This window comes from Eschrichtius robustus, chromosome 1 (genome assembly GCF_028021215.1).
Source record: "Eschrichtius robustus isolate mEscRob2 chromosome 1, mEscRob2.pri, whole genome shotgun sequence".
Taxonomy (NCBI): domain Eukaryota; kingdom Metazoa; phylum Chordata; class Mammalia; order Artiodactyla; family Eschrichtiidae; genus Eschrichtius; species Eschrichtius robustus.
Genome location: NC_090824.1, coordinates 28289556 through 28314077, shown reverse-complemented (window position 1 = coordinate 28314077; position 24522 = coordinate 28289556). Strand labels below are relative to the sequence as shown.

The window sequence follows — 24522 nt, the reverse complement described above, 5'->3', positions numbered from 1 at the left end:
TAGCTTAATATTAATGGCTTCTGCAGGCAGCTCTACTGACCACCGGGACCTGCCTGGATCTGAGCCTCCCTCCCGATTCTGATAAATAGATGGAGGCTGAACTTCTGAGCACAGGGAGATACCCTTGAGCCAGATCAGGATCCCATGGGAAAAGCTCTGGGCCTGATGAGAGGGCTGCTGGGACTCTAAGGATAACACAGAAGCTGCCATCAGAGAGACTTCTGGGCTCCAAGATCTCTGAGCTTTAAAAATTGCACTCTGCCTTAGGGATAGCGCTAGCTGTTTTCAATTTTTTTTTTTTTGTAGTAATCCCCAGTCCATCCTCTTCTCTCCCTCCCCACTGCCACCTTCAACTCCTAAATCGACCAATGCTGTCTCTGGCCTGGATCACATAGTCCACCTCCCGACTGGCCTCTTTGTTTCACAACTGCCGGCAGCTTCCCTTCACCCTGGGGATAACATCCAGTGTCCCACGAGGCCCTGCAGGCCTGGACCCCTGACGACTGGGTTCCCCTTAAAGGCTCGCCTGACCGTCAGCTCTCCCCTCTAGCCTCCCTTAACTCCTCACTGTTCCTCAGAAATGTCTAGCTGGTTCTTCTCCAGAACATGGACACCTGCTGTCTCCCCAACCCTGCCACCTGCCCCAGCCCCCCACATGGCTGGCCTCTCACCCCTCAAGTCTCTGCCCAAATGTTGACTCCCCAGAAACCCCTTCCTGTCCTGCATCAAAAAGAGGCCCCTCCTGCTGTCAGTCTAAAACCCCTCACCCTGCTGTGTTTTTCCTTAGCACTTTGGATTCTTAAATTATCCTGTTTGTTTACTTACTTTGTTAACTGTCTCTCAAACTAGCATCTAAATTCCATGAAAGCAGGAGGCTTTGCTTTCTTTTACCCCACAGTATTCCCATTAAGAGTATCTGGGGCTTCCCTGATGGTGCAGTGGTTGAGAATCTGCCTGCCAATGCAGGGGACACGGGTTCGTGCCCTGGTCTGGGAAGATCCCATATGCCGCGGAGCAACTAGGCCCGTGAGCCACAATTGCTGAGCCTGCGCGTCTGGAGCCTGTGCTCCGCAACAAGAGAGGCCGCGATGATGAGAGGCCTGCGCACCGCGATGAGGAGTGGCCCCCACTTGCCGCAACTAGAGAAAGCCCTCGCACAGAAACGAAGACCCAACACACCCATAAATAATAAATAAATTAAAAAAAAAAAAAAGAGTATCTGGCATACGGTAGGTGCTCAGTAAATACTTGTTGAAGGTTCTTGACTAAATTATCTTGCAACATTCCTGTGGGACAAAACAAAACAAACATCCTCTAAGGGCATCAGGGATGTGGTCACTGTGTCACTGGCTCTGGATTCAAAGTCCAGGGTGGTTGCTTCTGATTGGTGGAGTCCAGGTCACATGACCATGTTCTAGCTGCAAGGGAGGCTGGGAAAGCATGTATCTGGCCTCTCCAGTTTCATTGCAGAATTGGGGCTCTGAGACCCATCACTTGAGACTGCAGGGAGACTGGACACAGCCCAGAGGCCTGCAGCAAGCTGATAGTGGAGCAAGTCCTCTAAGCCTTGCTGTTCTCCATTGTTCCACACTGCCCATAGGTGAACACTGGGGAAGAGACAAGGGCGATACGTGTGGGATGTTTCTCTTTCCCCTTGAGTGGCTAAGGAATGGTTACTGCTGAGGGAGGGAGGGGACAGGGAGTTGTGGGCACCTGAAACCTGGTGGGTGGTGTTCTGCTGGGATAAGATTCTGAGCTGCAGATGGCACCTGGAACACCTACCTGGTGACAAGGTTTACAAGACTGGCTTGAAGGCAGTGCCAAGAGTCTATTCCTTCCTTCCCACTCCCTGGGGCCCTCCAAGAAAAGTCCAAAGGGTATAGATTATTCCTTGGAGAACTAGGAGAAGGAAACCAGCCCAGATGTTTGAGGTAAGGTGCTCTTAGTACACTGAGGTTCTGGGGGTTCACCAGCCTTGACCTCAGTAGCCCTTCTCAATCCCTTCTGGTGTCCCTTCCTTTTCTCTCTGCCATTCTCGGCAGGGCAGGATGGTAGCTCAAGCATTGCTGGGGCATCACTTGCCTCCCTATACCCAAGGTCCCTTCCTCTGTTTGAGGCTCTGGTTCCATCCTCAAGAAAACAAGAATGCAGTGGATTTGGACTCTGGTTGGCTCTTGGCAGCTGCATGTTCCTGGGGAGGTCACCTAGCCTCTCTGAGGTTGCTTCTTCATTTGAAAAATGATATACATCTTTCAGGATAGTTGGGAGGATTTGTTGAGACAGTGTGAGAAAGTCCAGAACTTAATAAATGTTCATTGTGTATAACTTAAATGTGAATCAAAATCACTCCTGTTTTTCTCCTAGCATCAGCTACTTACTGAACAGAGGAGATGGGCTATCTGTTCCAATGTCTGATGAGAGGAGGATGAGAGAGCTGGAGCTCAGGGACTCTGCCAGGACACTCTCTCAGGACAACTGTCCAGCACAACAAAAGGCAAGGTTTACTCTCAAGGGATAAGCCCAAAATACACAAGAGCATTAAAAAAAAGTGAAACACATTCGTGGGTGACAGATTCATAATGGGATTATTGATTCAAACACAGATCCTTTCTCTTCCTTGCATTTTCCACCCTCCTCCCTCTAAAAATTGTTGCTGGCGGCTGGGAGGCGACTCAGGGAAGGAGCTAGCAAGAGACAATGACTTGGCTGCAGCTGGTGCTAAAAATGACCAGCATCACAGCAAAAGAAGGAGATGGCATCATCCCTCATCCCTAATCTCCCTCCCTGAGCCTTAGTATCTTATTTGTAACAAGGGGGAAAGAACTTGAGACGCTGAGTGGATTAAATGCCATAAGGGGTCTGACACCCATTAATAATAGTAGTAAGAATCGTGATGTCTGGAGTCCCCAGGGCCAGACACCATGTTAAATGCTTTAAAAATAGCAGCTCCTTCAATCGCTGGCCCAAACTCCATGAAGGCTGGGACTAGGTCTGTCTTGCTCCCTGCCATATTGTCAGTCCCAAGTATAGTATCCTCCTGCATAATGATAATAATAACCAACACTCCCAGGAACATTATTTTGTAGTCTTATTTTGTATACTCACAGTATAGCCTTATTCACCATTTTCAGCACTGCACATTTCTAATCTTCATGACAGTTCTAAGGGGTAGGTACTACCATTATCCTCATTTTATGGATGAGGAAACTGAGGCACAGAAGGAAAAGAGAAGCTGGGTAACTTTCCCAAGGTCACCAAGCCAGTGATAGAGCTGGAGTCTGAACCTAGAAAATCTGTCTCTAGAGCCCATGCCCTTGCCCCCTATGCTAACTCAGGGGGTCAGGGAATGCTCATAAGTCCAGTGTCAGGCTGTTTTATAGATAAAGCAATAGAAGCTAAGAGAAGTTAAATGATTGGCTCTAAGCCACAGAACGATTAGGCGACAGACCCAGGATGTGGGTCCAAGGTGACCAAGCTAAATGCCTCTGAAAGGGTACAATTTACTCCCCCAGGCCAAGCCCTGGGGGCCAGCCTTTCCCTGTAGCCCCAGCCCTGCCCCCTGTGACCCCAAGTCCACAAATGTCCTCAGTTTTGGTCTGACCTCAGCTAGGCAGCTCAGAGACAGCCCTCCAACCAGGAGTCCTTCAGGAGTCCAGTTCCAAGGGTGGGACTGGCTGCAGGCTGACGCTGGGCCCTCCCTTCATCTGTAGCCTCTGGCGAGTGTGCCTCTCAGAGGGCCTGGGGTTGTCCCCATTCCCAACCTCCTAGGGCAGGATGGAGACTCTCTCGCTGGGAGTGGGAACTGGCAGCTTCACATACAGTGTTTGGTCAAGAGATTTTTCATCCTTCTCTCCTGGCAAGAGCTGGGTTTCCATCACTCACATGCTTGCTTTCCATCACTCACTTCCTTGCCCATAGGCTGACATCTGGCTCATGGTGGATGTCCCGTGATAAGTCAGGGATATGACAGCTGCCATTAACAAAACTTCCCCATTCAACTTCCCAGGGTAGGCTGGCATGGAGAGGAGACCGAGAGAGGGATGGAATCAAAAGAAAACAGCTTTTGGCACCAGACTCATTTGAGGTTGAGTCTGGCCTCTGCTGCTTACAAGCTAGGTAGCTTGGGACAAGTCACCTAACCTCCCTAGGAACGTAAGTTTCCATATTCATAAAATGGTGATAGAAATTCTTATCTGGAAGGCAAAGCCACTGCTTTGCACAACTCTAGGGGGCATCATTGACATGGTTGTCTGTGTGAGTGGTGCCACATGGAACCCAACTCCATAGAATAAAGGTGAAAGATGCCCCGAGATTGCATATCCCTGAGTCTGTACCTTGCAAGTAAGAATAGGTACGTGAACTTTTGAATGTGGAACCAAGATACTAACAGGGTCCTTGTGAAGACCTGATATTATGCTATGTAAAGGGGCTGGGGAGCATGGGTGCACAGTAGGCATGGCACTATTGTGGGATAAGGAGGCGGCCCTTGGAGTGAACAGTGCCCCTCTCCCAGACACCTGCTGCACTGAGGGATGTCCCTGCCTAGTTCTGGATCTTGTGTGGACCAGCCCAGAGCAGAAGAAGACCCGCCTCACAACAGCCCTTTAGGCGAGGCCTCAGCTTCCATGTCCTATAGGGTTTCTTCTTACTTCTCAGTTTGGCCTCACAGCAACCACAGAGGGCACTAGATACCCTGGCAGTGAGCTGGGAGAGTTAGGGGGTTTCAATCTATTTGGGGGTTTGCAGTTGACTGGCCCAGAAATTCTGAATGGAATTTCTCCCCAGCCTTGCTTTCCAGTCTCTGCTTAAAACAACTCACCCTGTCTTTATTTCCCCTCAGAGGGTGCCTTCCAGTCAAGACAGCTTTATTAAAAACCTACCACTGTATGCTATGCTAGGCACAGTGGAGAGGAAGGTGCCAAGGTAGATAGACAGTCCTTAGCCCCACAAAGCTCACAGAAGAATTAGCTGAGGAGGTGGAGTGCAGGGACTCCGGGGTCCATGGTGCACGTACGTGTGTGTGTGTGTGTGCGTGTGTGTGTGTGTGTATGTATAGAATCACCTTCACTTAACACTTGGACCCAAGGGAGCCATCCTCCCTGAAAGCAAGGAACCAGTAGCTCCACTGCCCACCTTTGGAATTCAGGCTTTTCTTGTTTCTCCAGGTGAGGGTCCTGCCTGCCTAGAGCAGTTCCCTGCAGCCTCTCACCACTTTTCAACTGGCCCAGCTGGCTGCACTTCTGCAGCTTCCAACACAGGAGTTAGTCAAGGGATCCCCATCGAATGGGCACAGAGGCTCACCTTTTAATTGCCTCTCACACTCTCCCTTCTCCCTCCTCCTTCCCTCCACTTCAACAATGCCATCCTCTTCATTTGTCTGTTTAGTGAACTCTGAGGTATAGCAGACCCCCTGACTTGTCTATCTGATTTACTGGGAACCCCTAGCTCCTTGCTCAGAGCTAGTAAGGGCTCAATACATATTACTTGAGTGAATGGTTAGAAGAGTAATGAAATCTTTCCATGGAAGTTGGCGACCCTTCATGCTTGTTCTAGGAAGATGTTCAGATGTCCACCGGTGTTCTCCAAAAGAAGTCGCCACCACTCTTCTTTCCCTCCAGGAATCCCTACTCCTGACTCCTTTATTCATTCATTCATTCATTGGGCGATATTTATTGAGTAGCTCTTCTGAACTAGGCATTGTATCCTGTGCTGGGGAGACAAGCTTTGAGCTCTCCCACCCCATCTCCCTCTTCAAACCCCCTTCTTTCTCCCCGTTGCCACCACACACCCTGCCCAGGACACTTGCCCCTTCCTCGTTCTGCCTTTTATGGAGTGGTCCCATATTTGGGCTTCTTTGACCCTGCCAAACCTGTATAGGATTGAGGGATTGAGGGAGGGAGGGAGGGAGGCAGCAGGACTCCCAGTCTCTAGCACCTGCCCTCAGCCCATCCTTCCACCCCACCCCCGGGACTGTCCAAGCCGGCTCTGCCCAGAATCCCTAGCCACCCAGCCTCCTGGAATGGCCCTGAACCTTGTTGTCTCATCTCAGCCTCTGGGGGCCCTGCCCATGGGCGTCCTGCAGAGCCCACCCGGTGCCTGGCCCCCAGCGCCCTGGCCCCTCGGTGCTGCCTGCGGCGGGAGCTGCCAGCTTTTTGGAATTCCTAATCGCTCCTGGCCCCGGTGATTGGCTGCTCAGCTCTGACCCCACTTGGGCTGCCGCCTGGTTGGATAAAAGGGGAATCTCCTTGGGGCTCCAGAGCATTAGACATCGGAGGGGGCACCTGGGACCAACTTCGTGAAGCGGGGAGCCCGGCGGGGGGGGTGGGGGGAGCAAAAGACCTGCGGCCTCAGCCCCTTTCAAAGAGCAGAGAGATGACGGGGAAAGCCGGGGAAGCGCTGAGCAAGCCCAAAGCCGAGACAGTGGCCAAGAGTACCTCGGGGGGCGCCCCGGGCAGGTGCACCGGGTTTGGCATCCAGGAGATCCTGGGCTTGAACAAGGAGCCCCCCAGCTCCCACCCGCGGGCTGCCCTCGACGGTCTGGCCCCCGGGCACTTGCTGGCTGCGCGCTCCGTGCTCAGTCCCGCAGGAGTGGGCGGCATGGGGCTACTGGGGCCCGGGGGGCTCCCCGGTTTCTATGCACAGCCCACCTTCCTGGAAGTGCTGTCCGACCCGCAGAGCGTCCACTTGCAGCCGCTGGGCAGAGCGTCGGGGCCGCTGGACACCAGCCAGACGGCCAGCTCGGGTAGGTGAGGGCGAGGCTGTGTGGCTGCCTGACTGGGGTGAGAGCCGGGAACCCCACGCCGTCGACTCTCGCTTGCACCGCAAGGCCTCCTCCGGGCGCAAAAGTTCGTGCCAGGCCGAGCGGTCGCAGCGCGGGCCTGGAGCCGGCGCGCCCGGGGCGGGGGCTCGGAGGATGCTCCCGGCTGCGGCCGTGTTTTGGCCTCCGTGTTTCCGGCGGCCGAGCTGTGCTCCGGTCCCCGCGTCGGGCCCGGCTCTGCCGCGGCGCCTGATTGGGGCCCCACTGGAAACAAGGCTTAGGGTGTCGGAGCGCGTGGGGCAGTCGGGGGTCCCCTTCCATTGCTCCACTTCGGCCCCGGCCTCTCGGAGGACCCGCGCTTCTAGAGCCCGATTCCGTTCCGGGCGTTGGCGGCCCGGGAAGCGGGTGCCAGCTTCGGGCCCCGGCCCTGGTGTCCAAAGTTGTCTTTTCATTCCTCCTTTCCTCCGTTCCAAGCCTCCCGCATTGGTCAGCTGGGTTTTAATTTTCTCTTCACGAGCTTAGACAACCCGGCCACCGCGGCGGCCCAAGGGGTCGCAATCCGAGATGCCACCTAAGCGGCACAATATCTCGGATCCCGGCGCCTCGCGGGCTCGGGACCCCTGGACGACCCTGCCGCGCCCTCGGCGGGCAGTTTTCCCGGCCGCACGTCTCCGCCAGCTCGGCCCTCCGGCTCTGGTTCGCGCTCTGCGATTTCCCCGATTTTTCGCTCTCGTTTAATTAATTTATTTTTATTTGGAGGGGCAACGAAAAGTGGTGCGTCGCAGTCTCTCCAGTCCTGAGGGGGGGCGCATGGTGCGGGCACTGGAAAGGGGGTTGTGCCCGGGAGCCCCCAGCCCTTCCCGGAGTCCAGCTCTCCGCGCCCAGGCTCCGCTCCTGGGGGCCACCTTCTGAACCCCGGCGCCACGGCTGCTAGCACAGGGCAGGGCGCCGAGCCCGGGGCACGGCCGGGGGGCCCTGCGACCCGCGGAGGCTGTCGCGCTCCCCTGCTGTCCCTGCCCAGGCGTGTCTGGGCCTTTGCTTCTCAGAACGAAACAGAACGGAATGTGTTCACGACCTCCGGATTGCGGCGCCGGCGTGGGTAGAAACAGCCGCGGCTTAGGGATGGGGTAGACCTCGCGGAGGGCTCTCCGGGGAGACGGAGCAGGCCCGGCTGCTCCCGGAGGCCGCCGGGGGTGGGGCCCCCGCGGGTTTCGGGAGCCTGACGCGCCCGGGTGCTGCGGAGCGCGTCCCCCATTCTGCCGCACGTGCCTCCGCCCGCTTTTCAGATTCTGAAGATGTTTCCTCCAGCGACCGAAAAATGTCCAAATCGGCTTTAAACCAGACCAAGAAACGGAAGAAGCGGCGACACAGGTAAGGCCCCTGCAGCGTTTTCTGTCACCTTCCTGCTCACCTATCCCCTGCCGTCGTCCCCTGTTCGGGGGTAGGGTCGCTCGGACCCTAATTTCGCCGGCTCTAGATCTGAGGTCCGCTGCTGTGCCAGGACGGGGAGACCGGACGTTGTTTGGGGACATCCGCTCGGGGCCCTGCCGTCCGGCCGTGCCGGGTGAGGATCTTGATCGGCCGCCGGGGAAGCGGCACCGTTTCAGGCTTTCTCCTGCTTCTCTGGGAGAAAGGAAAGCCCCCAACTAGGGCTAAACCCGAGCCAGAGAGGAGCTGACGGCCCCCAGGTGCCAGCCCTGCATCGGCACATTCGGAGAGCCACGCACACCTCCGGGCGGGCAGATCGGCTCTCCCCTCCCGCCGGAGCCGGTTCCTCTGCCCTCTGCCCTCTGCCCCGGCCCCTATTCCTCTCCCGCCGTCCCTGTCAGCGCCGCCAACCCCCTATCTTTCTGCGCCCACCGTTCGCAAAATCTCGAGCGTGATATCCGCATGGATGGCAAATTTTCCTTTGGCTTCTGCTCCTCTGTGATCCGTAAGCCTCAGTTTCCTTGTCTGTAAAATGCGGAGGGAGGAGTGCGTGCCCTGAAGGACCCCGCAAGCCCTCGCTGGAGTGGAGTGGGCTGCCTTGGAGGATACAGACTAAAGAGTGAGGGTTTTTTTGTTTTTGTTTTTCTTTAAGTATTTTAAAAATAGACATCACTTGCACAAAGTTAAAATACAGTAGGTGCCGAAAGGTATACCCTGAAAAGTAATTCCCCACCCCAGACCCGCATTCCCTTCCGCAGTTGCACCACCGCTACCAATTCCTTGTGCAAATGTATGAGGAGGTTTTCAACAAATAAAGGAGTGAGAACCAAAAATCGACCTGACTTCCTGCGGGTGCTGCTTGCCCCTGCGCTTACCCCGGCTCTGTTTTCCCAGATCTCTCTCCGCCCCAGTGCGGATGGAGCGCCCGCAGGGTTCCCGATCGCTGGGTGGACGTTTCCCCCTGCGGTGCTCTCCACCCCATCCTCTTCTCCCCAGTCTGTTCTCAGCCTCTTTGCACCCTTTCTCTGGGTGCTTTTCTGCGTTCCTCTCTTCCTTCACCCCCGGAAATGACCCCCACGTTTTAAAAAGGCTCTTCCTCACCTCTCAGGCCCCAACAGGTTCTGGCTTGAATGGGGGTGAACTTTGACTTGGTTTCTTGGTGACCTCGGTTTGTTCCCTTCAGGCGGCTGCTTGTTTTTGTTTTGTTTGTTTTGTTTAATTGTAAACGGAAACGTTGTTTTTAGTCCTGATCCTGGGTCACTTTTTACATTCATCCGTCCAGCAAATATTCATTAAAACACCTCCGATGCATCCATATCATGCTGGTGGCAGGGTGGGGGTAATCCTGTCAGCCTCTGGAGCCTGGACAGGGACCTCCAGCAGGGACAGGGACCCGGAGGGCAGGTTGGAGTCCAGCTGACCGGCTTCTGTGCTGCTGGCCGAATAGGGGTGGGGGAGGGATTCCCACAGCCAGGAGAGCCCCGGACAAAGCACCCCCAGGAGCAGTGTTTCTGCATGGGGACATCTCCTTGTGCGGCGCTTGGAGCTGACTGACCCACGGCCGAAAGTCCATGCTTAAGTTTTCTAACCCTCTATCCTCACCTGATACCGTCTCCACCAGGGAAAATTTGGGTGCTTTGGAGGGTTCCCAGGGAGACAGGACAACAGCCCTAGGTTTCGGGCTATTTCTGGTACACGAAGGGAACAGATTATTGGAGAGAGGAGAATGGCTGGTGCAATTTTTAATTAGTAAAAAATGTGTTTTACTGAGTGTCTCTCACTTGGGGAGTTCAGGTAAGAGACCCTGGAATATGGTGATGAGAGGCGAGCATCTCTTGATCACCCAGAAGCACAAGGGGCTTAGCAGGGGTTAGAGAGGGGAGTGGGGATGAAGCAGCAGCCTTGGGAGTCTCTCAGATTTTGCTCTTCCCTTTTCCTGCAAGGCTCAGCTCTGGTAGACTGGTTACAATGGGAAACTGAAGGGTCTGGGGTTCTGTGTAAAGCCAGGAGCAGGGGTTGGGTCACGTTGTACGGGGCGCAGGGAGACTCCCTGGAGGGCACATCAGCATAAACACGTGGATTAGCTCTGAGGCAGGAATGAGGGGAAGTTTGGGGGATTTGAGGCATTATTTCATTTTGTTGCTTTCTTAATTCCTTCCTTTTTTGTTTTGTTTTTTTTTTTTGTCTGTTTTTTTGTTTTGGTTTTTTTTTTTGTTGTTTTGTTTGTTTGTTTGTTTGTTTGTTTTTAATGAGAGCTCTCCCAAGCAGAGGCTGGCACTTGAATGGTTCTGAATGACCTGCCATCACCTTTCCTCTTTGGCTTTGGCCACGCCCCAATAGCTGTGTGCCTCAGTTTCCCTAGTTTTGAAAAAGACTTGCATGTTTTGATTGTTTATTTTGACTGTCTGTTCAGGGACCCTTCAGTAAGTGGCAGGAGAGGAATAGAAAGCAGCAGATCTTCAAAATTCTGAAGAATTAACTTTCTGTATACATAAGCATTCTGTTCCCCCCAAGAGGATAGGAGAAACAATTTAGAATCAAACCAGTCATTTTCTATAAAGAGCAGAATGTTTCTTTCTCACACATCCCCCGCATCATCCTCCAAGACGTTAAAGCCAACACCAGCACGAGGAGGATACGGGGCTGACATTTGTACTTTTTCCTTGTGTTGGGTGAGGCGAGGGCAGCAGCGAGGCATTTTAAACCACACACCCCCCCATGCTGGTTCCAGGGTCCAAATCCCAGAGGCTCAAGCAGGGAATGTACCATTGTACAAGTGGAGTCTGTGAAAAAATCTGGACTATATTGCTCCCCAGCTTGTTGATGAGGGTGCAGGATAAAGGTCACCTAGAACCTGGTGAAATTCAGGTCTGAAAAAAGAATTTGTGTCTGTAAGTGGGTGTGTAGTGTATTTATTCACTAAAAAAAGGGGGATGTGAACCCCCTAATATTGGAGGTAAAAAACTGTATGTACTGGAGCATATCCATTTGCTAGGGTGAGAGGATGTGGCTTTTACTGGATTCTTAAAGCAGTTTATGACTCAAAATAGGTCAATGTGAACCGCTCTGTGGGCTCTGGGGGAGTGTGTGGGAAGGCACTCTCGGGATGACCTGAATGAAACTCCCTTGAATGGGGCTCCCGCTGGGTGAGTGGCTGAGCCTGTGTGTGGGATGGCGGGGAGGTGACCCTTGCCTTCTGAGCCCGGGAAGGGACAGAGCACCCCCTTTCCCATCTCCCTGCCCCCAAGACTCCGCGGGTGGCTCTAAGGAGCCTTTAGGTCTGGGCAGGTGAGGAGGGCGGGCGTGCTGAGGTAGGGTGAGGGGCTGGTAGAATCAGTTAGTTCTCTGCTGTACAGACGCTGGGGCTGGGGCGGCTGCTGCATTTGACCTTCTGGTGAATCCTTGAACTCTGAGTACAATTTAAAAGATCAACTCTCCTGTCTGTGAGAGGAGCCCAGGAAGCTGGTCGCAATGAGGCTGAGGCACTTATTTACCTGGTGAGCCCTCCACGCTGTGCCTGGAAGAAGAGGGGCGTTCTGCAGTTTTCTAAAATTTGTGTCTTAACACCCTTTCCCCCCAAGCACTTCCAGGAAGATTCCCAGTATAAAATGTCACTGAGGGCTGAAATAATACTCCTCATCACCAGAAGGGTAGTGTGGGCCCTCACACTTGAATGAAGAAGAGTTCAGAGGATGGGGGTGGGGGGGCGGGCGGGGAGCGAGGTTGCATCCGATTGTGCTGGCCAAGCCTGGGTTTGGGGTCTGTCCAGGAGCCATGGGGGAGGGCCATTCTGTCCACTCTGGGACAGCTTTTTCCATTTTGGGGGTCCTGACTGACTTTTTTTTGCTCCCCTCAGGACAATCTTTACCTCCTACCAGCTAGAGGAGCTGGAGAAGGCATTCAATGAGGCCCACTACCCAGACGTCTATGCCCGGGAGATGTTGGCCATGAAAACGGAGCTCCCCGAAGACAGGATACAGGTAACAGCTCTGAGACCCTCTCTCACACCTTCTTTACCCTCAGGGACATTGACTGCCCCAGGCTCCCAGACACCCATCTCCCACCCCGCAGCAGAGTGTGTGCTTGCCTGTAATCATGTCCTCATGCACAACAGTTCATTTAAGCAGGCAGGTGTTTGCTGAATACCTACCACGTGAGATGGGCACTGCTGGGGGAACAAGAGACTTAGCAGAGGAGGTGAGGCCTGCTGCTGCACTGTGGGCTTCCTGAGGAGTATGTGAGACAAACCATGTGCCTGGAGGTGGCCCCAGGCCTCTCTGGGTGCCTGGGGGTGGGGGAGCATCTGTCTCCCTTCCTTCCACTGCTTCCCCATGAAGAAGAGGTTGCCCCCTCCCTTCCTATCTACTCCCCACCACCTCCATCTACCTGAGCCTCCTTCCTCCTCACAACCCAACAGCTGGCCTTGCCCAGGGCTCCGGCTCCTTGACTTCTCCCAGATCTGGCCCACGATGTGCTCATTAAGCCCCTCCCCCTCGCTGGAGAGTTTTGTGGCGGAACCAGCCCTGACCTGGACTGGGCTGTCCTCAGCTCTGCTGGGCGCCCAGCCTCCTTTCATCAGTGGCAGGATCCTCCCAAGTCCAGGACGCCCCTAGCTGGGCAGGAGTGGGCTGCTTAATCATTTCTTTGGGAGGAGATGAAGTCTGATGATTCTCCAGACAGGGCCTCCAAGAGCAGGAAGAAGTGATGTGGTGGAGGAACACTTCCAGAAGCTTTGGGGTCGCCTTAGTTGGATCAAGACCTTTAATCAAAGCTGCTCCTATCGGGACACCTGAGTGGCCCGGAGTAGTTGACTGCCCAGGCTGGAAAAGGGCGGAGAGGGTCCCGACTTCCTGAAACCCCTTCTGCTCCGAATCTTCTCCTCCTTTGTGTCTCCACGTGTGATGTGAGTTGGGGGTGGGGGTAGGGGACAAGTCCAGAGGAACCAAGTAAGGTGTGTAGGTTCCTTGCGCTCCCTCACTGGAGAACCAGAGAATGGGAAACAAGGCGTGAGCTGCTTTTCCAGAAGAGCCTGCCTCTCCGCTGGAAGTCTATGGGGAATTTCAGCCAATGGCTTTAGACAGTGACACTAACAATAAGCTCAATTATTCATAAGCAGATTATCTGTTTGGCGCATTATCCGTGGTGGCCTGGATCCATCATCCCCCCGCCCCCCGCAACTGAGTTCCAGTGGGAAAAGGCTGGGTGTTGCTTCTGGATCTTGTGTGTGTGTGTTTGTGTGTGTGTGTGTGTGTGGTCATGACGAGCAGCGGGGGTGGGGTGAGGCTGCCCGATTTCCCCGCTGGTTGGTCCCACATTTGCGCTACTGACCAGCAGGAAAGAACAGCTTGTCTCTTGCGGTGGCTTGTCCTGAAATCCCTTTGGCTGTGGTGGTGGTGGTGGGTGGGAGTGTCTGAAAGATCTGGGGAAGCTGGCCCTCGGCTGTCACTGCATTGCTGTAAATGCCCAGCCGTCAGACTGTAGGCTTTTTAATTGCGGGGGGCATTGTCTACAGGGTGGTATCTGAAGCCACCAGAACCAGCATGGAGGAGCCAAGAGTGTGGAGTACCTTGATTCCCTGGATTGTGAGGACTGGCTGTGGAATTTGTGGTCATGGGAGAACCAAGGCAAGGATCTCTCCAACTCTTCCAGCACCCCAGAAGGTGTTTGTGAGTTGTCAAATAGCCGTGCCCCCAACTGTTTTACCAAGTGGCCTGGGAAAGGTCTTAACATCTATCGGTGGCAGTCGCAGCTCTATCCCACAGAGCAGTTCCCATGTGCCCAGTGTTCTAACCATGGGACATGCACAGGAGAGGCAGGGTGGTGCAGTGGTTAGGGACACCAGCTCCGGAGCCAGACTCTCCTGGCCTCACCAGTTACCAGCTGAGTGACTGTGGACAAGTTACTTCACCAGCCCGAGCTTCCCATTGCTCATCTGTAAAATGGGGATGACAGTGGCAGCTGCAGGTGTGATGAGCCACGTGTGTGGTGTGTTCCAGTGGGTCCGGCATGGGCCCAGCTCACTTGGTTTGAGCTCTGATCTCATTAAATCCTGGCGACAGCCTGTGGGGGAGAGAACATTAGCCTCCTTTTATAACTGAGGAAAGTGAGGCCCAGCAACTGCCCAAGGCCAAGCAACTAGTAAGTGGGGGGACACAGGGACCCACCTAAGGTCCCTTTAGGCTGCACCTAAAGCCTACTCATTCACCACCTGCCTCTTGGGTTTGAAGCCTTTGCTTTGACTTGAAGCTGGAGGAACAGAGATGATTCGATGTCAGGTGGGAGGCCTGTATCAAATCTTCTTTTTTTAAAAAAAACCCGATATTTATTGAGTACCAGGTACTGTTCTAAAAACCCCCAAAACTCACTCATAAAAAAATTGTTTTTTGAATGGGCAAATTCAGGTACATGAGTTCAAAAGGGTGAAACATGAGTCACCCTTGCCACTGTCCACCAGCAGTCCCTCCAGGGGCTACCAGTTTCCTTTGGTTCCTTCCAGAGATAGTTTATGTATATTCTTTTAAAAAAAATTTTTTTTGTATTGGAGTATAATTGCTTTACAATGTTGTGTTAGTTTCTGTATTCTATTCCCAAAGAATCCTCAGAATGCCCGATGGACTAGGTACTATTACTATTCCCACTTTACAGGTGGGGAACCTGAGGCCCAGAGTTCAGACCTGAGTCCCTTTAGACTCTAGGACACTTACTTCACTACACTGCCACCCTTCCTCCTCATTTCCTCTCAGCATGTTGGTTCAGTGGAACCAGTGCATCTAAGGATGGACCCTACCACTCAGAGCCAGTCCCCTCCCCTCCCCCAGCTTTCAGGCCTCTGTCTATGTGTTGAGGCTTAAGGGGAAGGGCAGTCATTAGAGGCTCCAAGTCTGAAGTTAGACATTCTCAGGTGGAATGGAAAGGTTATTGGACTGGATATCCAGTCAGGGACCCAGATCTTAGTTCTGGCTCTGACACCCACCAGGCATGGCAGAGGCCAAGCCATCTGTAAAGGGAAGAGGGGGCATCCCTCCCAGAGAGCAGCCTCCTCAGAATCGCCTCTCTCACTGGGCCCCTGGACTGCCATTGGACACACACTTTTGCTGGGTCAACCCAAGTAAGCCCCTGGATGTGTCTGAGACCTACTGTCCAATGTCTAATGAGAACACAGTGTAGATGTGAAAAGTCAGACACACCTACTTCTAATCTTTGTTTCACTGCCAGCAAATCAAACTCTGAGCCTCAGATTACTCATCTGTGAACTAATAATAACAAAAATTATCTAAAATAATTTAACAAAAGTATTGTTATTGGCATTATTAGTACATAGCATTGTCCCAGATATTAAGTGCTTTCCACGCCCTTTTTCATTACATCCTCACAAAAGCTGGATGACTTAGATGCTATTCTTATCCCCATTTTCTGGATGAGGAAACTGAAGGGCTGAGAGGTGAAGTAAGTGATGGACTGGGATTCAAACCCGGTACTCAAGTTCTATCTCGGGAGAGCAAATGAGGGAAATGGGAGCACCCATCTACAGAAACTGGAATAATTAATGCAAATTGCAACGATGAGGGACCAGCCGCCTCAGTAGTGGCGGTTCCCTCTGCCTTTGTGCTTTGAGGGCAAGCACTTCCTCCCTCTACATCTCTCTGGGTTGGAGTGTAAAGGGATAAGGTGCATTGCTGGGGGAAGAAGGGATTTCCACTCTTCATATCAGACTCAGACACGAAGTCCTTTTTGTGTCTCTGAGAAATGCTAGGGTATGGCATTCTGGAAGCCCCTGCCGGACGTCAGCCCTGGGGAAGAGGAAATGGATTTCCAGATTGACTTTATTTCCTCTGTGTGGTCACTCATTCTCAGAGTTGTAAGATAGGAGAATATTAAGATATTCACTTATGTGTTTACTGTATTTTTTTCTGGCAAGAGTTGTATTTATTTAAAATGCCTCCATTGCAGAGATATGGATGCGCAAAGTGAACAGAGACATGTCATCTCCACTCTTAGCAGCCTGGTGTGTTTGGAAGGATGAGATTTGGACTCTCTGACTAGCACTGTTCCATTCTGCCTCTTTTAAAGTGGTCCCCTCCCAAGGGTAGGGAACAAAGTTTTAGGGGATTATATTCCAGAAGTTAGAAGATAGCCGCCTGGATGGGAAAGGGTTTCCGTGTGTCTCAGCCTGGGACGTTTATTAGATCACAGGGCAGCTTTTTAAAATTACCCGTGCCAGCCCCCCACACCTAGCAATGCTAGGTTTGGTTTGATGTGGAGCCTGGACGTTTTTAAAGCTCTCCAGGTGATTGATTGTGTGTAGCCGGTGTAAAAATGCTGGGTCAGAGGCTCAGGAAAAGAGTTTCTGTTTTTTCAGTGGGTTAATATGAGTGGAAGAAAGTGGAGTATTGGGTAACCTGGTGGGATGACCTGTCCAGAGGTTCAGGGAAGGCTGCTGCATGGGGCTGCCAGGAAACATGGGCAGAGCTGCCCCCTAGTGGACATCAGAGGCTACAGCAAGGCCAGGCTTCTCTGGGCCTGAAGCTGGGACGGGAAAGGGTGTGCTGAAATATGCTGTCAGAAGTGTTGAGTGGATGTGGAGTGCGAGGTCGTTAAATCACGCCAGCAATGAGCCCAGATTAATCAGCTTCCAGTCAGAGGAGAGGAGAGAAGCTAAGTGAATATGATGGAAAGTGCCACATGGCCAAAAGAGCCGGGCCCAATGGCCTGGGGCAAGATTGGAGGGCAGGGCCTGGGGTAGCCAAGGGGCCAGAAGGTGCAGAGCATCTACCATGCAAGATGTCTCCTTTAGTGGGGCGATCCTGGAGGGACTGCAGAGGGAAGGAGGCCTGGGCACATAGTCCTTTGGGGATACAAGGCTGTGAATAACTTGTGAATACAAGAGAAGCCCTGGTTACCCACAAAGGGAGAGAGACAGCTGACAATGTTGCCTGCCGGCTCGATGGGTGCCCTGTGGCAGAAGAGCATCCATTTGGCAAGAAGCCCTTTCCTGGGTCCAGTCCATCCTTGGAGGCACGAGCTCTTGGGACCCTCTCTGCCAGGTGTGGAGGCAGCTGTCAGACCAGCTGTCGACAGCCAGAGGCCTCCTGTCTGGGCTCTCTGAGTGCTGCTGGGCACCACCTGTGAAGGGAAGTGTACCAGGAAACCCAGGCTCTTTCCTGAGCTAGAAGATCTTCCCCCTCTCCTTCCCCTGGGACTACCAAGTTGGTGGCCCTTGATGTCCCTCGTAGGCCGCTTCTCAGGCACTTGGAGGCCCTGAGGTGGAAGGCAGGGCTCTGGTCCCTGCTGGGGCCTGCACGCAAGCTCTCCTGAAGAGTTCCAGACCCGACTTCCTTGAGAGTGGAGCAGTGTCTTCCAGAAAGTGCGCAGCCAGGAAAGAGAGAGAGAGATTGAAGGAGTATTGTGGGCTTGCCAGAACCAAGAGACCAAGCAGGAAAGGGGGCCTACATGCTGAAAAAACATGTCAAAGGTGGGAGATGGGAGGACCCGGCTTTATGGGGAAAGTGTCACCGAGCATTTGCTTGAAAGCAGATCCTCGTCTCGTAGCACATTTGTCCCCAGAATTCGCCCAGCATCAGGCCAACGTTTTTCAGTTCTTACAACATGCCAGGCATTTCCCATGCACTATTCTGCTGCATTTTTACAACAAACCTGCAAGGAAGTGGTATCATAGGGCAGATGAAGAATCGGAAGCTCAGAAAGGTTAAGAAATGCACCCAAAGTCACAAAGGCAGTTGGAGATAGAGCAGGGATCTCCAACCTAAGTCTTCTAGCTCCTGATCATAGCCAACTGCATGGATGGTCTCTTGCACTTGAGCCTCAAGGGTCTGGGAAACATTAGAAATGCGGGAGAGTTGCAGGGGCATCTGTTTGGCCCCTAGAGGGGAAACTCGAGGCTATCTGTATTAAAATCTTACAGCCTGAAGGTTAGCTCTGTCCCCCCATCACACCTCCTGGAGTTGTTAGTGTTGTTATTGTTATTATTTGTCAGTCCAGCCTTGCTGCAGAGCACGTGGAGGGGGCCAGAAGGGCAGGTAATGCCATTGATTAACCTGACCCCTGCACGACTCCCACTGACTTTCTGTGCCTCCACTGAAATAATAATAAGTAGCTTTTATTGAGCACCTTCTGTGTGACAAACACTGATTTTAGGCACTTTCACTTATTTCATTAATTCCTGAAACAACCCAGAAAAGTAGGTATTCTTTTTTTTTTTTTTTTTGTTTTTTGGTATTCTTATTTTATGCTTGAAGTGACTGAGACTGAGAGGGAGCAAGTAACTTGCCCAGGATCACACAGCAATTTTTGTCACAGTTGGGAATTCCAGTTCAGGACTGGCTGCTTTCAGTGCTTCTTGCAAATGTTGAAGTTCTGCACACATGCTGGTTGCTTCCAGGAAGGGAAGAGAAAGGCAAATATGAAGAGTGGTTAGGGTTAATTCTGATTCCTTGTCCTCTTCCCTCCAAGGCACCAATGCCACAGCTTCCCTGCCAGCTGTCCTACAAAGAAATTGTTTTGGCTGTTCAGGTTTCCTCCATAAACGGGAGCAGCATCTGTTCTTCCAAGAGCCAGGCATTCCAGGAGCCCATAACCAAGGGTCTGGATGACTCCTGGTTTGAGCGACCAGCTGGCACCAACTCCCCTTGGAGCATCTGTGGGCAGAGTCTGATCTGCAGACCAGTTATTCATTTGTCCGAATTAGGAGACTGAGGAAAACGGTTCTGTTTACAGGCCCCGGAGATGATCTGAATCCCAAGTCTGCACCCCCTTCTTCAGTGTTCCAAGAAAGATGCTGTTTCCATCTGAGAGCCCTGCCCCCCTCTCAAGCTCATGGAATCCCGGGGAAGCCAGGGCAATGCACCTTTCCAGGCATCCACACTTGGGGGGGGGGCGGGGGGAGTGGGAGCGGGTAGTGAGCATCTCTGCTTTTGTTTACTCCACAGTCCCTTCTCCAGAATACCTGATTCTATTTATTTTTATATATATATATATATATATATACATATTTTTTAATTATTTATTTATTTATTTATTTATTTATTTATGGCTGTGTTGGGTCTTCGTTTCTGTACGAGGGCTTTTCTCTAGTTGCGGCAAGTGGGGGCCACTCTTCATCGCGGTGCGCCGGCCTCTCACTATCCCGGCCTCTCTTGTTGCGGAGCACAGGCTCCAGACGCGCAGGCTCAGTAATTGTGGCTCACGGGCCTAGTTGCTCCGCGGCATGTGGGATCCTCCCAGACCAGGGCCCGAACCCGTGTCGCCTGCATTGGCAGGCAGACTCTCAACCACTGTGCCACCAGGGAAGCCCTCTATTTATTTTTATTTATTTAGTTTTTTGCTGTGCCATGCAGTATGTGGGATCTTAGTTCCCCGATCAGGGCTCGAACCCTCGCCCCCTGCATTGGGAGCTCGGAGTCTTAACCACTGGACCGCCAGGGAAGTCCCCAGAATACCTGACTCTAAACCGTACTGAAAACAGACACTTCTTTCATCAGTTTGTCAACAGAACTCATTCTTGGCAAAAACCAGATCTGACCTCATGCTGTTTATTTGTCCCTTATGAATATGTGTATGTTTTGCTGCAGAAATCAAAGCTGGTTTGACTATGGGGTACTGCTGCTGCTGCAGGATGTTACATAACATGTAGTATATGCATCACATATTTTTTCTAAAATCCAAAACATTCTGGAGTCTGGTCCCAATGGGTTCCAGTTAAGGGCTTGTGGCCTTGTTGTTTTGTAATGCACCATATTCAAGCAGGAAGGTCATCTGCCCAGGAGGTAGATGGCTTACTTAGATTCATAAAGATAGCCTTCCCAACCCTCTGTGGTCAGACTTGGAATTCCACCTTGGAATTCCATCGCCAAGGGGTTCATTCTTTGCTGTCTTCTCTGTGAGGTGGATGAAACCAGAAGTCACTTACACCTTTCTGTAGCTTAGTCCTTTTAGATTTTTCCTCTGTGCAAAAAAGCTTGAGACGAGTACTTGTAGAGGACGACTAAGTGCTAATGGGAAGGAAGATAGAACAGGACAGAGGTCTCAGACAAACTTCAGGCTTTGGGTAGGGCAGAGGGCCTGCGGGACAGGCAGGGCCGCAGGGGAGAGATCTAAACACATCGCAGAGCCAGGCTAGGCCGATGGCCGAGTTAGCCCGAACTCGCATGGCGCACCGCTTTCCGCTCTTCAGTGCACGGAGCGCAGCCATCTAGTAGCCTTCAAATTACATAAACCCGTTCCTTGGCCCAGGTTCACTGAGCGCGGTCTGGGTCCAGACCAGAGGGAGGCCTTGCATTAGCTCCGCAGCTCTCCAGCAGGGACGGCAGGTGCCAAACCCGGTGGTGGCAACGGTGCGGCTCACCGGAGGCGGCGCCGCCCAGGGAGGGACGAGCGATCATTTTCTAACAGCGCGGGCGCGGGTCAGTGTGAGGATGGAGAGGCCCGGGGTGTCTGAGGCCGCATCTCTCCCATTTTTAGAGGTTCCCAGTTATTTACAAATGAAGAAATGCCAAAACAGGTTACACACATTTGGGTCAACTTAAAGATGTGCGAGGACCGTGCGGTCTGGAAGCAGCCCCACAGAACGTCTGTGACCGCGGGGCTCTGGGAGCCTTGGGGGTGCGGCCGGGGCGCCCCCTGCTGGATGTGGCCGGCCGCGCTCCACCGCAGACTCCGGGCTGTCGGGAGCTGCCAGGGAGCTCACTCCGCCACCTGGCGGCGGCGGCGGCGGGAACCGCAGGGGCGCGCGGACTCCGAGCCCCCGCCGAGGCCTCCCCGAGCGAGACCGAGGCAGCAAAGGGTTAAGCTGTCAGCGGCGCGATGTTAAACAGGTGTCAAAGGCTCCCCATATATCTGCAGATTGAAATCAAATTCTTTGCCGTATAAAAAGATAAATTACCCAGGCGCTGCCGCGCGTCCCACTCATCACGCCAGCGCCAGACGGCAAGCAATTTTTTTTTTTTTTAATGTGCTAACGACCTAATCAAGCAATCAAGTCGGAGAAGATTGCAGAGTGACCGGGGCAGCCATCTGCCGGCGAGCCCCGCATTCATTTCCCGCGCCCCGCGTGGGGAGGGGGCCGGGGAGGGAGCTGCCGTGGGGGAAGAGGGGAAAAAATCCTAAACAAATTAACACCCGATTTTCCCAGTCTAATTAGTTAAATGAGAAGTGTTTGGGGTCCCCCGGGGAGGGGGAGCGGCTCGCGGCGCGGCTCGCTCTGCCTCCCCAGCATTAATTAGTGCAGGTCAATGCTGCGGCTCCCGAGAGAGCAGCCGCTTTAATTTCCCGTGATATTTCAGTGCTTGAGGCCCATCGATTCCAACAGAAATTAACTTATTTTTCAATCAGCCCAGGGCTGCCCCTGGGGGTGACTCTTCTTTTGCCGCCTCCTGAATAGAGCTGGAGCAATTTTTCATCAAAAGCTGAAACCTCCGCCGCCGGGGGCGGGGGAGGGGGCCCGGAGGGAAGGGCGGGGACCTGGCCGAGGTGAGGGAATGGAAATCACCCAGGAAACTAATAGATTTTCCCCGAACCCGCCTCTGCCCTCCCCCCATCCCCCCACTTCCCGGGGCACTTGGATGGCTCGCCGCCCCCGGGGTCAGGGCCTGGAGGGGCTGTGAGGGGACCAGAGGGGACTGGCGGGCCTGGGGTCCTTCCAGAGACCCCCGGTCTGCCGCGGGCCTCTCACCTGCTTGAGGGACAGTGCAGCTGTCCCTGGTTCTGGCTCCTGTCAGCTGGCGGAAGCCTCAGGAAAAATGCTTGGAGGGACCAAGAAATTCCCCCCTCCTCCATGCATGAAAGGGACCCTGGGATCTCCTCCAAAAACCAGGCTGGAGTGTTGCTGATACCCCCAGCCCACCCCATGCTCTTTCAGACCCCGCACCAGTCAGCTTTGGGGCCAGAGAAGCATCCCCTAGAGTGTCTCCCACCGCACTCTCCTAGGTCCCTACCTTCACGTGCTCCTCACACCAGAAGAATTTTGTCTTCCTTCCCTGACTGAAGGATGGCTGCCCAGCTCCCCCAAATGTCATTCAGAGTTAGGTCCAAAATTGTGCACAGTGGGTGAATGGAGGACACCATGGTGGGGCAGGACTTGGCCAGGACAGGGCAGAGAAGGGAGGCTGACTCAGGCCTCTTGGGAGTGTCCCCTGCCGTGCTTTGCAGCTGTTCCCAGGCTTCCTGACACCTGGATGAAAAGCCCTGTGCTGCCTGAGTCCACACTGACCTCGCCTGCCGGGACTGCTCTGGCCTCTGCCATTCTGGTGGAGAAAGAGCCCTGAACCAAAGGCACTGGAAAGGACTTTGTCCTCTGCGAGTCAGAAAAGGGATTCTGTTTGTATGCTGGAGGTGTGAACACTTGCAAGAGAGCTATGAGGGTCGGGCTTCTCGGCTGCAAACTGAGGACCACATGGGGAACTGCCCATCTGCTAGACCCTGTCCAGGAGGTGTCCTTACTCCATCACCTTAAACTGCTTTGATTTAAAAAAAAAAAAAAAATTTTTTGCCCATCATATTCTCACAGGACTTGTATCTCATTCTGGACACCCTGAGCCTGGAGGAACCCCAGGGGTACTTCGGGATAGGTGAGCTTAAATAAGGATGCCCTGCTGGAGAAAGCGAAGTCACAGGGGAATGGGGCCGTTGGCAGTCAAAGAGGCGGGTCCGTTAACTCCAAGCAGACACAGTGGGGTAGTGGCCTGGCCTCTGCCTGGTGGAGGACGCCCCTGACCTGTTCGTCTGCACTTACAGGTCTGGTTCCAGAACCGAAGAGCCAAGTGGAGGAAGCGGGAGAAGTGCTGGGGCCGGAGCAGCGTCATGGCGGAGTACGGGCTCTACGGGGCCATGGTGCGCCACTCCATCCCCCTGCCGGAGTCCATCCTCAAGTCTGCCAAGGATGGCATCATGGACTCCTGCGCCCCGTGGCTGCTGGGTAAGAGCCTGCACTCTCCCTGGGGCCCTGCCCCCGTGGTGAGGGGAGCGGGTTCCCTGGAGGAGGGGATAGAGCCCTGGAGCAGGGACGCCTGGCCACAACAGCCTGGCAGGAGAGAGGCCCTCCAAAGCCGGTCTCCCGGGCTCCCTTGGGGGGCTCAGAGGGCAGGCTGCACCCAGGGCTTGGTGTCTGTCCCTCGCACCCACCTACTGGGTGCCTAGGACTCTCATCCTGGACGGATCCCCCCTGTGGGGTCTTTTGTCCTGTGAGCAGGGGGTGGCTATTGCCCCAGGGTTGTATCCTCCTCTTCCCTTGGCTGGAGCTGGGGTTGTGGTGAATGAAACAGCCCCTCTTGGGGGTTGAGGGGACCTCTAGTCCCTTTGGCCACCATTCTGGCTTTGCCCAAAGGACTTCTTCCCCCTAAGTCTCTCCACCTGCCATCCTCCCCCATCTGCCATCTGGACCTGTGTCTGACAGCAGCGCCAGCTTATCTTGGAGTTCTGAGATCTGGAATCCCAAAAGGGAGGGCTCGGGGAGCAAGTGCTGTGCTCGGGAAGGGACAGGAAGGACTCCCGGGGGCCAGGTGCCCAGGGACTTGGCTGGGAGAAGCCCTCTGCAGGCCTGGTGCCCCGCTGCTGATCCGCAGGCCCATCCCCAGCCCCCCTCCCGCTGCCCCGGCCCCGACCCCGACCCCTGGGACTCGCGTGACTGCGGTGTATGAAAGTAAGGCTTTCTGCTCGTCCTTAATTCTGGCCTCTCTCTATCTTTGCCGTTTTCAGTTCAAGATGGCTTTCCCAGGCGCTTTTCTAAACCCGAATACCAACAATTCTTTTTAGGGATGCACAAAAAGTCGCTGGAGGCGGCAGCCGAGTCGGGGAGGAAGCCCGAGGCGGAGCGTCAGGCCCTGCCCAAGCTCGACAAGATGGAGCCGGAGGAGCGGGGTCCCGACCCCCCGGCCGCCATGTCCCAGGAGGAACTGAGGGAGAACAGCATCGCGGCGCTCCGAGCCAGAGCGCAGGAGCACAGCACCAAAGTGCTGGGGACTGTGTCCGGGCCCGACAGCCTGGCCCGGAACGGCGAGGAGCCGGCGCGGGAGGAGGCCACGGACGAAGACAGGCCAGCGGAGAAGCTGAGTCCGCCGCAGCTCGAGGACATGGCTTAGGTCAAGGGCGCGCAGACCCCGGAGCCCCAGGACTCTGCTCTGCTCGGGGACTGTGGTGCTGGGAGGTGTTCTCAGAGGCGGGGCCCAGGCCTGGTTTCTGCCGCCCTCCCCCACCCCACAGGCCCTCTGTGACCCCCAGGGGACTTCAGGCACAACTCAGTCCTGGCTGAGGCTTTGGGCCACGCTGAGACATCCCTACCTAGTCCTGACCTGTCCAACACCCTCCTCCTCCTCCTAACAGACCTG

General features: G+C 53.9%; 1 protein-coding gene across 1 annotated transcript; it reads left to right on the top strand.

The window, feature by feature from the left end:
• The first annotated feature begins 6372 nt into the window (after positions 1 to 6372).
• On the top strand, positions 6373 to 24276 carry VSX2 (visual system homeobox 2). Its single transcript, XM_068561580.1, has 5 exons — positions 6373 to 6742; positions 8044 to 8128; positions 12042 to 12165; positions 22934 to 23114; positions 23894 to 24276. The coding sequence occupies exons 1-5, from the start codon at positions 6373 to 6375 to the stop codon at positions 24274 to 24276; spliced, it is 1143 nt and encodes a 380-aa protein (XP_068417681.1).
• Positions 24277 to 24522: the final 246 nt, after the last annotated feature.

What these genes read in the sequence shown, in the direction of transcription:
- VSX2 (XM_068561580.1), top strand. Translation starts at nt 6,373, where the DNA reads ATGACGGGGAAAGCCGGGGAAGCGCTGAGCAAGCCCAAAGCCGAGACA. An exon ending in TCCCCGAAGACAGGATACAG is followed by an intron (nt 12,166 to 22,933) that starts GTAACAGCTCTG and finishes CTGCACTTACAG; the next exon opens with GTCTGGTTCCAGAACCGAAG. An exon ending in CTGCGCCCCGTGGCTGCTGG is followed by an intron (nt 23,115 to 23,893) that starts GTAAGAGCCTGC and finishes TGCCGTTTTCAG; the next exon opens with TTCAAGATGGCTTTCCCAGG.